This window comes from Falco cherrug, chromosome 6 (genome assembly GCF_023634085.1).
Source record: "Falco cherrug isolate bFalChe1 chromosome 6, bFalChe1.pri, whole genome shotgun sequence".
In the NCBI taxonomy this organism is placed as follows: Eukaryota; Metazoa; Chordata; class Aves; order Falconiformes; family Falconidae; genus Falco; species Falco cherrug.
In genome coordinates, this window is record NC_073702.1 from 10408131 (window position 1) to 10421471 (window position 13341).

A 13341-nucleotide genomic window follows, 5' to 3' on the forward strand; every position below is an offset into this window, starting at 1 on the left:
CCCTCCCTCAAAAGCAGGTCTCTTTTCACCAAATGAAACCACCCCTTACAGCACCCACCCTTCCCCCACCACGAAGCCACCTCTCATTGTCGTCGTCCCCCAAAGGGGACCCATTCCCCCCCCCCCCCCCCCGATGCACACACACACGCCCGCCTCCCCCGTTCCCCAGTCTGTACCGTGCCCCTTACTGGTTGCCAGAAGGGAAACGCAGCCCATGGGCCACATTCCCCCCCTCTCAGCCATGCACGCACCTTCCAGAAACAAGCTGTCTCTGCAGCCGCCGCCGCCGCCGCCACCGGCCATCTTCCTGCTGCCGAGCCGCGCTCCCTCACTCCATCGCCCAGAGGGGCGGCGGGGCCTGGCCCTTCCCCCGGCCTGCGCGCTCCGCCGCCCACCCCCACTGCGGAAGGCTGGGTGACCCGCAGCGGCGCCGCCGAGGCCCGGCCCTCTCCCGCTCCCCACTCCGCGCGCACGGCGGCCCGGGCCGCGCTGCCTTCCGGCCGCCCCACAGGAGGAAGCGGCGGCAGCGCGCCCGCTCCTCCCTCACCGCGTCCGCCGCCGGCAGCCCCCCGAGCGGCTGCCAGCCGGGCACGGCCCAGCAGCCGCCGATGGCGCCCGGCGGGGCAGACGGGCCTGGCCGGGACTCGGTCGGAGGCGCCTCCGAGCACACGGGGAGGACGAGGAAACGGAGCGCGCCGCGCTGCCGCCCCTCTCCGCCGTGAACGGCGCGGCGGAGCCTCACCGGCTCGTCCCTGCCGGGACCCCCGGCACCGCCGCCCGGCCGGGCCGCCACCGGCACTGGGGGCTGCCGGCTTCCCCGGCCCCTAGACGGTAAAATGGCCGCAGCAGGGCTGCGCCCGGTGCTGCCTCGGGCTCTCCCGCTCCCCCCTTGATCAGCTCGGAGGCAGCAGCCTCGGGGAGGCGAGGAGGTGGATCGGCCTGCGTAAAATGAATGGAGTTTTAGGAGCGCGGGAGGCCACGGTACAAGGCCGAGGCCCGGCGGTCTCTCACCTCGCTCACGCTGAGGCAAAAGGCCACAAAAGCCTTACAAATTCTTACAAAACATAAAATCCTTCTGTTGCCTAATAAAGGCGTGTTTGAATCCAAAACTGGGATTCTGCAAAATGTACAACGTTGCTAAGCCAAGTATACAGAAATTGCAAGTCATGGTCTCGGGTGTATTTGACTTCAAAAAACCGGTTTTGGCATGTAAGGTTTTACATTTCAAAAACCTTTTCTTGTGAAGCCTAAGTATCAAAACCATACATCCTTTAAAAACTGGAAAGTAAATTATGACAGTCCAGTTAGGGAAAACTAGATACTCCTTGCTAGGACAGGTTGCTTCATCGAATTCTACTGACCCCGCTTGTACTGCAGAATTGGAGAATTTTTATATCTAACTTAAGTACCTAGTTTCTAAAATGACTAATCCCTGAAAAGTGAACTTCCAAAAATGTCTGACCTTAAACAATTTGTAGATTGAATTCCTAAATTAGGTAAATTCAAGTACCCAGTGCATATTAAAAATAAAGGAAAACAAAGAATATCCTCTAAGTCTTCTAAATTTGTTACTTTCATTAACGAACTTTCTGTATTGACACCAACCATATTCATAAACCAATGTGTTTAAAAACACTTCTAAGTGACAGCGCTCAGTTTTTACACAAGCAAGAGGTAAAAAGAAGCCGAGGAGAGTGCAGAGCTAGCTTGGGTAAGACACAAGGGACATCAGACAGATCCCCGAATGCTACATCACACCACCAGAGCTAAGGAGCAATTAGAATTCCAAAAGCTGGAACAGTACTGGCAAACCTAGGTATCTCGATCTTCAGAAACTCCTTAGAAAAAAGGCTTTTTCTGAAAGTGGAATGACAAAATATTTTTGCTTCATTAGTAATGAAATTAACTGGAAACATTTAGGAAAAATCGGTGCAAGCTAATTATACAGAAACCAGAAGACCATATGTTTAATAGAAACCTAATATTAAAACTCAAATAAAACCAGAAAAAAGGAAATTTAGAATCTAATTTTCACAAAAGGGCCTACTGTGTCTCAGAAAGGCATTGTCTAGATGAAGGGCTTACTGCATAGGTTATAGCATTAATCCACAACAAAAAGTCCCTGTTGACAGTTGAGACCAGACTGATTCAGGTCTACCCAATTCTTCACAATTTTTTAAAAACTAGGGATTATGAGTTATGATTATGAGTTATTTGAATAAATGTTTGATACACGGCAGTGTGCTAGTGTGCTTTTGTTGGTCAAGTAAAGGCATCAAATAGGGCTTCATAGTCTTATTTTTAGCGAACTGAGGCACAGTATAGATTAAAATACCTTTTAAAGCAGAAGTAGAAATGACAAGGGAAGATGTTACCAATATTCATCTAGATGCATGGTTGATTTTAGATTTTTTGATTGCTGATTTAACATTTACTTTTTGATGAACAAGAGCTGCCCCAAATTTACATGTCACTGCAGTGTTATTTTTTCCTTTATTTTGAAGCTCTTGAAGGGTGCAATAGAATAGTATGCAGTCAGATTTCTTTTTAATTTGTTTTTCATTAAGCTTCTATTAGTAGTCTGTTCTTTAAAAAAAAAAAAGTGTGTTTTTTTTAATTTGAAAAGTATTTGTGAGGGAATGCAATACTGATGACACTCAAATCTTAGAAAACCTTTAAAGCATCCTCTTAACTTTGCATAAAACCAGAGGCTTTTCTTCATGTATAAGAAGTACCTGAGTGATCAATGTGAATTTCCCCTTCCTGCTGGGAGAAATGATACAGAATTTACTGAGTCGTCTTTCTCTTCTTGGCCAAAATGTATTCTCAGAGTAAGAGCCCAGAGACAAAATGCATTAGATCACCCTCCTGGCCTTTAGCAGCGACTAGAAGTTGACTAGTCCCACTACGTGTAGTTCACACAATCTAAGATCTTGAATTTACAAACACTTCCATGTGCATAGTTCTGTTGGCCCAGCACTTCGAGAGTGAAAAGCTGATTACTTCATTAAGCAATGATGAAGAATTTTTGGTCTGCCTTAGAAATCTAATTTTTCCATCTCTTCCCACAGTGAAAAATTTATTAATGAATATGGCTTGGATGATTCTGTACTGAAATTATGGAAAAAATACATCTTTTTGTCTTTGTATTTCTGATTCTTTCCGATTATTTCTTGTTTCCTCTATGGTTTTTAAGGTTAGCCAACAAAATGGGGATGGCTACTCCATAGAAACACTATTTCCTTACTTAAGGAATAAAATGGAATTGGGATTGCAGTTTTGCAGCTTCTGTAGTTGTGGTAGTGTACGCTACTTAATTTTCTTTACTGCTACATAAATTGTGTATAGACATTTCAGGGAATTTATAGGCACCTTGAACAATTTTTTGTTATTTACAACCCAAGAACTCATTCTTACATACTATAAAATCAATGCTTTTTAACAGTCCCACTTTTCAGAAAATAATGGTTATGGGCTGAATTATTTTTCTCTGTTTTCCACTGTTGTTCTTAGAACTGTTCCTTGAGTGTATTTGTGATGCACAATCTATGTCCTCCGTTAAAAAAACAACAGTTTTGTTGTTGTCCTCATGACTGATGCCTGGTTTTGTCTCTGTGCATTTTTAAAGCAAAATCAGATTTATTTCCTGTGCTTGCAATGTCTTGTTCTTACTATTAAAGCTAGTGTTTTAATTTTAATTTTAGGGATTTTTTACTTGGTATTATTCCAGGATAGTTCCATACTGTAGTTAACTCTTCAGGAACCTTCCTAAATGGAAAAGTACCATTCATCTGTGTGCTAAGACTTAGAATGATACAGCAGGATGTGGAAAAGCTTTTTGTTAAATTTTGGTATCAAAGACAGCTTGTTGAGTAGGTAGTAGGTAACTATGGACGCCTAAGATCGGGACTTTGTCTAAAATGTTTTCTTAACTCCTTCCTTGAAGGAGACCTGTTTTTTAAATCTGATCAGGCTACTATTGTAAAATGCCATATTGTGTTCTTGGAGAATAACTATAGTAAACAAATACCTATGAGGTTTCCTGCTACTCTAATAAACCTTTTGAAAATAAAAATCCCACTATTCATTGCTGTGGCTGTTGCTTAAATATCTGCTGCACTGTCTTAGTCATGACTACATTATAACCACTCAAAAGAGAAGAGTTTTGCTTTAAATCTGCGAGTTCTTTTGTTGGAAAATGAGATGAAGCAACTGTGTTGGGCTAAAAAAATTACAACTCATTAAGCATCAAAGTGAGATCTATAGATATAAGAAGAGTGATTGAGAGGTGTGTTAGTATCGTTAGCCACAACACAGCATTAGATATTAATTTTGGAAACTTTTTTTTTTTTTTGGTAGGGTCTGGGCTGCACCTGGAAGGCCATTTTTTCTAGAAGAAGAAAGTAACAGAATTTGGTGCACAGCCCAGAACCATTACATCAGTGACCTATCACTACTCTAAGCAGAAGAGTAGTTACGATCACAAGAAAAAGCAAAACTCTTTATAAAAGAAAATTATTTAAAATGTATGCATGGGATCACACTGAAGAAGAAATGACCAATTATAAATCAAATATAAAATGTTCCATCTGAAAAATTTTGGATAATCTTCCATGGTTTTGATTATTCCTTAGTAATGTACATTGGGTAATTATTTTATGACATATTTTGAGGCAAAGATTGATCTTTAACTAAAGAAAAGCAGAACTGTTGATAGTAGTTTTGTAAGTTTTAAAAGCAGACCACATAAAAGGCTCAAGAGAATACATCAGATCTGAGATACCTAGAATCTACTTCCCAGTGTATAGTCAAAATATCTGTATAAAAGATATTTCAGTATATTCTGATGCAATTTATCATATTTGCTATAAGTTTCCTGAAACAACTCTTGTTAATCGGAAAGAAAATTTTCCTTTAATACTTTTACGGTGATACTGTAAAGGAAATATGTTTTTGCATAGAGGCTGATGAAATACACTTATTGATTGCAATCCAAGCTTTATGATTAGGCAACAGTGTAAATTTGTTGTCTTCCAGTGTAACTCTTTCATCATTTTACTAATAAGAGCAGAAGTTCTAACTGATTTAAAGGAGGAAAAATAGAAAATGTTTTATTTGTCAACAAAAATAGTATGGCATAATCACGGTAGTCTTTCATGTACTAACAGAAAGAATATAATGAATGCATCTACAGCATGAAATATTAAAATCAAAGACTATGTAATCAGAAAAATAAAATAATAGAAAATTTTACTGTAATAAAAATAAAATAAAAGCACAGCAAGACTCAGGCTATTGCTTAAGGCACGTCAGGCATCCAAAAACATCCAGCATAGAAAACATACTGTGCATATATGCACAGGGTCAGACCCTGTCACTAATCTCTTGCTTTTCAAATCAGTAAGAAATATGCCTAAGTCAACTTCTAAAGTATTTTTAGACACATTTAATAGATGGTTAAACTTTTTTTGTATGCTGTTACACAGAAGTCACTCTCATAATCACACATGAAAAGAAACACATGCTCTTAATCGCCAGCTAACAGAACTTACAGATGGTCTCTCTTTATAATGGTCTCACACCCATCAGAAAAGGAAACTGGCTTGTAGCTGAAAACCTTTGAGATACTTTGTCAATAATCATTACTCTCAAGATCTTTATGTTAGTAGAGATGTCTAATTTAAGCAAGTGCCTATAATAGAAAATATCTAACTGAAATTGTTTCAGCAGGGTCACACATCTTAGAGGAGGATCACCTTTCCCTGCCTATTTCATTAGATACTTATTTGTCTAAAGCTTTAAGAATACTTAGGTTTCAGAGCAATTAAGGCAATCTTTTAGCAAAAGTTATTATGTATATATGCAAATCACATTTATAAAAATAAACTACACCAAGGGCACATAAAACAGCAAATACTAGCCTGTACACACACATATAAGCAAAAATACATACTAAAGCAAAGAAAAAGGTCAGGTTTGTGTACAAGCAGTTGTATCATAATCATAATGAAAGCAGAGGCAAAAAATCACTACATCCCACGTATAGTCAGTGTTCGTGACTTAACTTCCTTACTGCTCATGCTGCTGGCTAAGACACTTCTTACAAATTTGCTTCTTACAAATTCCCCTTCTAACCTGAAGAACTTCTGAAACCTTTTTCTCAATGTACAAAGGAGATTAGAGACCTGGGCTATGAAGATGGATGTACTTCTGTCTCTGTACTTCAGTGGTTAAGTACAGTAGTGTACTCAGTCTCATCTGTGAAGTGGAGCCAGTAAAAGCATATGTAGGAATAACCATACTGCAGAGACTAGAATCCATGCAATACAGGATTTGAAAGATGCAAAGAAATAATTTCATTTGTCCTGCATAGACTTAAGTGGTAAAGATTTAAAACATCACTGGCATGTGCCCATAAAAGTCTCAGCTGAAGACTGATCTTCAGGCTCCACAGTGTATCAGAAAGGTGGGGGTTTCTCACATATTAACGTAAATAATATTCTCTACAAAGAAGTTTCTTCTTCTACCTTAATTAGAGTTCACTGTGCTCTTTTGAGTAACTTTTCTATACTGAGAGACTGCTGTTGTATTTCTCAGCCTTCTCTAGTTCCTTCAGTCTTCCTTTATTATTTTTAATCCCTCTAGAGTCTCTTTAACTTAGCTGTATATTAAAGTGGGGCATTCAAAACAGGATGCCATACTAATGTACGTCTCTCCAAAGCGGAATAAAGCAGAATTACTGTCTTTGGCTTCTGACATACTGCGATTCCCTTTAATATGTCCTAAAATATTTTTCAACAAAACCACAGTTAGATCATGGTCAATTTGTAATGCAATATAAACCTCAGGTCCTTTTCTGTACTGTTGTTCCCTAGCCAGCTATATCTCATTTTGAATTAGTTCATTTGATTTTTCCTTCTGAAGTGTATGATTTTCTACTGGTCTTCACTGCATATCGTCTTGCCGATTTTAGATAATTTCTTTTAATTTATCCAGATCACTTTGAACTCTAACCCTGTCCTTAACCTAAGCACCTGTTAGTTACTTGCAACACTGGTGGCCTGGCAGTGAAAATAATAGTAGAATTATAGCTAGGATAAATCTGTGTAGGAACAAGTGCCTCTCTCAGACTGTTAGTGAAAGACTGAGAATGCATTTTTTCAGCCTATTTCCTGGTTCAGTTTTAAGAAGTGATAGACAACAGCGACTAATGTCTTACTAGAGTCAGTACCACCAGCATTCTTTCCCTATTGATCCTGAATGCCAACCCTTCCAATGAAGATGGACAAAACTGTAGTGTGACATCAGAGCTTTCCAGTGATTCTCAGGAGACTGGAATGAATGCAAGTCCCAGAGATGCCTAAGATGACCCTCCTATCTGCAGAAATCCAGAGTTCTTTGCTCTTCTCAGTCTCTTTTCCACAAGATGAGGAATATTCCCTCTGTTAGAAGGATGTGGATGTCCAATACTTTTTCTGAAGATGTAATTTACATTCTGTAATGGAGTTATAGCCTAACAACACCAGTCCACATGAAAGACTCAGTTATACGTACAGTAATTGTCAAATGGTGGAATGTGTTTTTGGAAGGCTCAAGGCAAGATGAAATTTTCTCCAGAATGGCATGGATACAAACTAGCCCCTGTATAATACCTGTGAAATAAAAGGTGAGAAATATTCATGGAGTAGAGCCTTGGCCCTGCTGGAGTCTGTAGAGAACTTCAATTGGTGTAAACAATATAAAGCCCTGAGATGGGAAGTTAAAGAAATGAGAGTTGTCTCATGTGCTCACAGTTACACTGTACAAGGACATCTCAGTGGGAGAGGATGCTGTAACTCATAGTGATTTGTGATTTCTGCAGTGTTTGTTAACAAGCTCTCCCAATTGATAAAGTGGCCTATCACAATCATTTGTTTTAACTTTAAAGATTCTCCACGTTTATATGCTTTTTTATAAATGGCAGTGTCAGTCATTTGATTCATTCCAGGTGTATATAATCCTTATCATTAGCTGCATGTATAAAAATTAGATTCATCTGATTGTCATTGGTGTATTATTCCTAATGGGTACCATCAGGTCACATTCTTCCTCAGGTAGTCACATGTAGCTGTTAAAAGTAGAAGGGCAAGATGCTAGGAGACAATGAGGTCAGGAAATAGCTGCTACCACTCTTGAGTCCTGTCACAAAATCACTGGCGACCCTATAACACCCCCATGTCTCATAAAAATGTCACTAGTATTGCTGTTGATTTTGCCAAAAGCTAAGGAGATGTTAACTACTATGAGCATAACCAGTAGGTGATTAGCCTGCAAATTTTTACAGGAGTGGATTAGACTTGTTTTGATGTTACACTTCTTTTCATGCTAAAAATTCTTGAGAGTTGCTTAAGTAGTTATTTCTCTTTTCAGGGATCATGAGGTCCACAGTGGTTTGTGAACATAAGGAAGCATATTACTCACACTGCTTAGTGCTCATTAGAAAGCATTAATATTATAAAGACATTGATCTCTATTTCTTTTTGAGAAAACCCTGTAACTTGTGATTAAATTTGCTTACTATAATATACTGTATTCTGTAAATTTCTATAAAAGGTGCCTAGATCACATGTGTTGTTTTCTTTACTTCTAGACAAAATAAAGATACAAAACCCAATCAGTTTTCCATCAGTTTGAAGATACATGGACTTTGACTCAGGATTTATGGTTGCTAAAACAATGTGAAATTTTAGCAGACTGTTTAAATTATGGTTACCATATGAGGACATTGAAAGTGGAGCTGACCTATTATTGGTCTGTCCTGTTTGCTGCCTTGTGGTATAGAAGCTAAATGTATTGTTTTTCAGCATAAAAAAGTTTTAAAGTGCTGTATCAGTTTTCATCATAAAAATTCCAGACTCTGTACCACCCATAAGGATGAATAAAGATGGTAATCATTCTATGGAAAATCTAGCAAATGAAATACAATCTCCTTAAGTATAGATAATATAATTTAAAGAAAGGAAAATTAAATTTTATTCATTATCCATAAGTAGTTTTCCAAGAGGAAAATCATCAAATGACACTTAAAATATATTGGGAAGAAATTCAATGCTGTAGGGATGTTTCCTTTCTTATTGCATGAAAGTTTGTTGCTTACGTACAGCAGATTTGGAGGCCTTAGAATATATATGCTATCTATGTTAAACTATGTTACAACGCTTTTATGGTTTCTAGTTTGTAGGATCTGATTAACAATGTTTTCATAATTTGGGGTTATTTTGAGTTCTATTATTGTCCTCATCAGTATATTTAATAGCAGCATATCAGCTACCACCTCCTCCTCCCCAGGCAGACTCAACCTTGTTTTCGGAGTATCTTTGTCCCCTCCTATCTCACTTCTCCCTGCGTCTCCTGCAATAAATACAATCATTCAACTTCTTGTCTGTCATTGCTCCAGTTCTTCCCTTCCCTTAATCTGCCCTAAAATCTTTCTCTCTGGCGCTTTCCCTTCATTCAGTTTGTGTTTTCAGCTTCTTTCCACCTACTCTCTCAGTACCAAAATCCTTCCCATGCTTCCAACAGAGATTTCTCCAACCCTATTCTCCCACAGTTGCCACCCTATTCCGCCTTTTGTTGTGGCTCCCTCCCACTGCTGCTTCTGCTTTATTAGTTTATTAGGGTCCATGATTCATATTCAATAACTGAGGATATTTTTATATAATATATAATTTATATAATTGCTGAAATTTAGCTAGATGAATAAAAAAATCTTGTCCCTATTTCTTGAGTGTATTTTCTTCAGTGCCATAATTCAGTTTGGTAATAAAACACATCTTCTTTTCTTGTATTAGCTAACACATGTCATTTTGTTTTGAAAAATGTTGCATATATACATGTAAGACTGAAACAGAAATGCAATAAATTTCATACTCAATGCAAAGACCCTTAACAAAAACATAATTAATGCAACACAATGTTTGAGATTTTAAGCCAACAAAAGCCAGACCATTTAGAGCTAAGGTTCCCATAGCAACCTTACTCTATCTCCTCCTGTGTCTGTGTGATAGGGTCTTTTTTTACATGACCACATATTGCTAGAGAATGTGCTGTATTATTCCATAAATAGAACATCGGTTTAATAGGTGAGTTAACTACATAAGGACCTACAAAATTATATGTATGTCTTCAAAGGATATTAAATCAGTGTGGCTTGTAGAGGTAGTGTACATTTATAAATACTAGAAGAAATCTTCATGTAAGCTTCAAGATGATGTTACAACATCATTAACATAAATCCTGCCTGCAAGTGAATTTTTGGCATGTTTTTAGTTTCCTAGTTAGGTTTCCCTGCATATATAGAAAATACAAAGGCTCAATAATTACAGGAGGAAAATTATTGGCAATTCTTAAAAAATAATACAAGGAGACTCTTCCGTTTTAAGTGATTATTTTCCAGAGTAGGCAGTTACACAAAAGCATATGGGAACTCAAAAGATGCAGACTTTAGTCAGACTTCAGGGGCTGAAATCATCCTATTTAACTACAAGCACTTAAATAAAGGGGCAAATATATATATATATATCTTCTAATTTCTGCACAACTTAGGGAAGTAGAAGAGCATCTCCAGAGGATGATTCAGTCCTCCTGAGATGTGATTTGTCTTCTGCCTATCTTACTTTACTGACTATAAAGTAGGTCTGGAGAAACCAGTCAAGATTCCTTCCTACTTCAAGTTATTGCTTAAAGTAGGATAAATCCAAGTTGTATTATCCCAAGAAAAAGAAGTGTGATTTTCAGACATTTCTGAGTACCTGATGTGTCTTACAGGTTAGGTGCAGGAGTCCCCCTAGACTACACCTCTATCAGTGTCTAAATCCATGACTTCACATTCACGTGACAATACAAATGTGTTCTTGATTAGATAGGATAACAAAGGACCTATTTTTTTTAGTATACAGAACAGTACAGTGATTATTCTGGGTTAATGTTGACTGCAGAAAGACAAATTATACCTTATTTGACCTAATACTAAAATAATGCAGTCAATAATACCTGATTTATATATAAAGACTGTTGGAAGAACTTTGTATTCTCTGGGTGTGTATTTGAACCACCAGAATGAGTTAACATTGATTCAGCACTTTACATTCTTCAGCTGTGACATTTTTGTTGCAGGACTGTCTCGGAGAACCTGGGAAAGTAGCTTTACAGGCATTGGATAAGGTACCTCAGCATCCAACTCATGAGATTTGATTTCTACTTCTAGACGCTGGGGTTAGGCACCGCAGCTCAAAAGTAATCACACCCTAAGTTTTTGTTGGATCTAGATAAAGGTGACAAAGTTGAGGTCCCTAGTAATATATCTCTACTCTTGAAATCTATGTTTGGAATTGGAAGTGTTTTATATGACACTGAAACAAAACTCTGGCAAACTAGATGGCAATCAGTTAATTTGGATAGGATTTTAAAACAAGAATAATATCAAGGAAAACAAGGAATAACACTGAAGGAAATAATTCTGATGCAAAAGGGAGAATTGTCATCCATTTCCATATTCAGTTTCTTTGTAAAAAAGACTTACAGAGAAGACCTGGTTAATGTTCTGACAGTTGTTAGAAGCTAAGCAGGTGGATAGTTCTGGCATTCAACCACTGTTAGCTCTGAAGAAATCTGACACTCAACAATTAGATGACTGGCAAATCCCTTAAGTATCTGCTTTCCTGTAATAATATATAGACAACGAGACAATGTGTCCAAATAAAAGTGGGTAGCAGTCTGAAATATTAAACAGTTCTCCACAGAAATAATATGAGGAACTACTCAACTAATATCCTCTTTCTCACACGGATGTTACAAGGCAGTAATCGTATTGTGCTATGCTGGATTAAACTTTGTTGGAACTAGCACATTTAGTCGTAAACCATTTTTAAAAGTTACGATTTTTTTTTTTCATCTAAACAAAAAGCAAATGCATGAGATCCTGGCGATCTGAATGCTCCAAGTGAAAATCTTTCATCTAGATACAGTTCAGGAAGGTAAAGTGGGGAAACAGCTCAAATGAAAATATATAAACAACAAATAAAAACAGAATGGGGGAAGAAGCTTGAGAGGTTGAAGGGTGTGACTGCTGTTATAAGTCAAGGCTTTTATGTCAGAGCACAGGCTGAAACAGTTTCTGATGCTTTGAACAGGGCAATTCTTTAAGTTATCTAAGTCCTCTTATACCCAGGGAAGTAAAGCCTTGGAGATTCTCTTAAGTAAATGCAGTAGCAACCAGAACGTTTCACCTCCTTGCCAACTTGTCCTTATACCTTGTCAATATACCTTTAACCTACACTACAAAGTTCACGGACAACAGCACATTATTGCCTCTTCTAAGGCAGGAATAACTGCCGTTCCTCACTCGCTGGGAGAGCAGCACCCACCATCGACGCCCGCCGGCCCCTGAGGAGCGCCATGCGCTTGAACCAGCTGTACCCCCGCGACAGGAACCCCATCAGCCCTGAGGACCCACAGGCAAAAGTGGGGTTTTCTTACCGGGGTTCAGCGTGGTTATTTTTTACAACTTTTTTTCACACGTGGTTACTTACGGGCTTGTAGCAACTGCTTGGTGGAATTTTGAAACGGGACGGCAAAATATCTTTCCTGCATTGCCAACGGAAAGGGCCACATGTCCCGCGAGTGGGAGAAGCTTTGGCGTGTGGGAAGAACCGTAAAAGATGCGTCTGGTCCACAGACAGAAGTCACCTGCCAGGGGTCCTGCTGGTGAGGTAACCCCGAGCCAGCGCCTGGCCGGCTGCCCCTGCCAGAGCCTGCGCCCAGCGGGGAAGAGCTGGCGCCTCAGGACCCCTGGCAGGTGCCCGGGCCCGCCCAACGGCCGCCCCAACGGCCGCCCCAACGGCCGCCCCAACGGCCGCCCCAACGGCCCCTCCCCAGCGCCGGCCGGCCGTGCCGCCTGCCCGCCGTGCCGCCGTCGCTGCTCAGGCGCGGCCCGGCGCGGCCCGGGGCTGGTCGCCCTGCGTGGGGCACAGGGCCCCGCACCTGCCAGGTGCGGCCTCGCTCGGCGCGGCGGAGCCGTCCCTGAGGGGAGGGCGCCGGCGCCGCTCCCTCTGCCTGCCGCCTGCTTTGCGCTGGTCACAAAAAAGGGCGAAGAAACTTTCTTGGCCGGTTGTGAAAGTGTATTCGCATCTGGGTAAGGAAACCTGGGGTTACATCTACAGTTAAAATATAGACGCTGTGTTACTGATGGCCGTATTACTCTAAGAAAGCAATTTACAAATCCTTAACACAAGCATTATTTTCATCTGGAGAACTGTCAAGGATTTCCTTTTTTCTTAGGCAATGGGTCAAACCGTGGTTATT

General features: G+C 40.0%; 1 protein-coding gene across 4 annotated transcripts in view; it reads right to left on the minus strand.

Annotated features, from left to right (window-relative positions):
- Nucleotides 1-12666, minus strand: part of SENP6 (SUMO specific peptidase 6) — a 90713-nt gene extending 78047 nt beyond the window's left edge. For 2 of the 4 annotated variants that reach the window (XM_055713453.1, XM_055713452.1), the window contains exon 1: nt 252-439. In XM_055713453.1, coding sequence (XP_055569428.1) covers nt 252-303 — 52 coding nt within the window. In that variant the 5' untranslated portion in view covers nt 304-439. Of the gene's footprint in view, nt 1-251; nt 440-12569 lie in introns of those variants that run through there. The other 2 variants (XM_027817065.2, XM_055713454.1) reach the window with 2 other exon arrangements.
- Nucleotides 12667-13341: the final 675 nt, after the last annotated feature.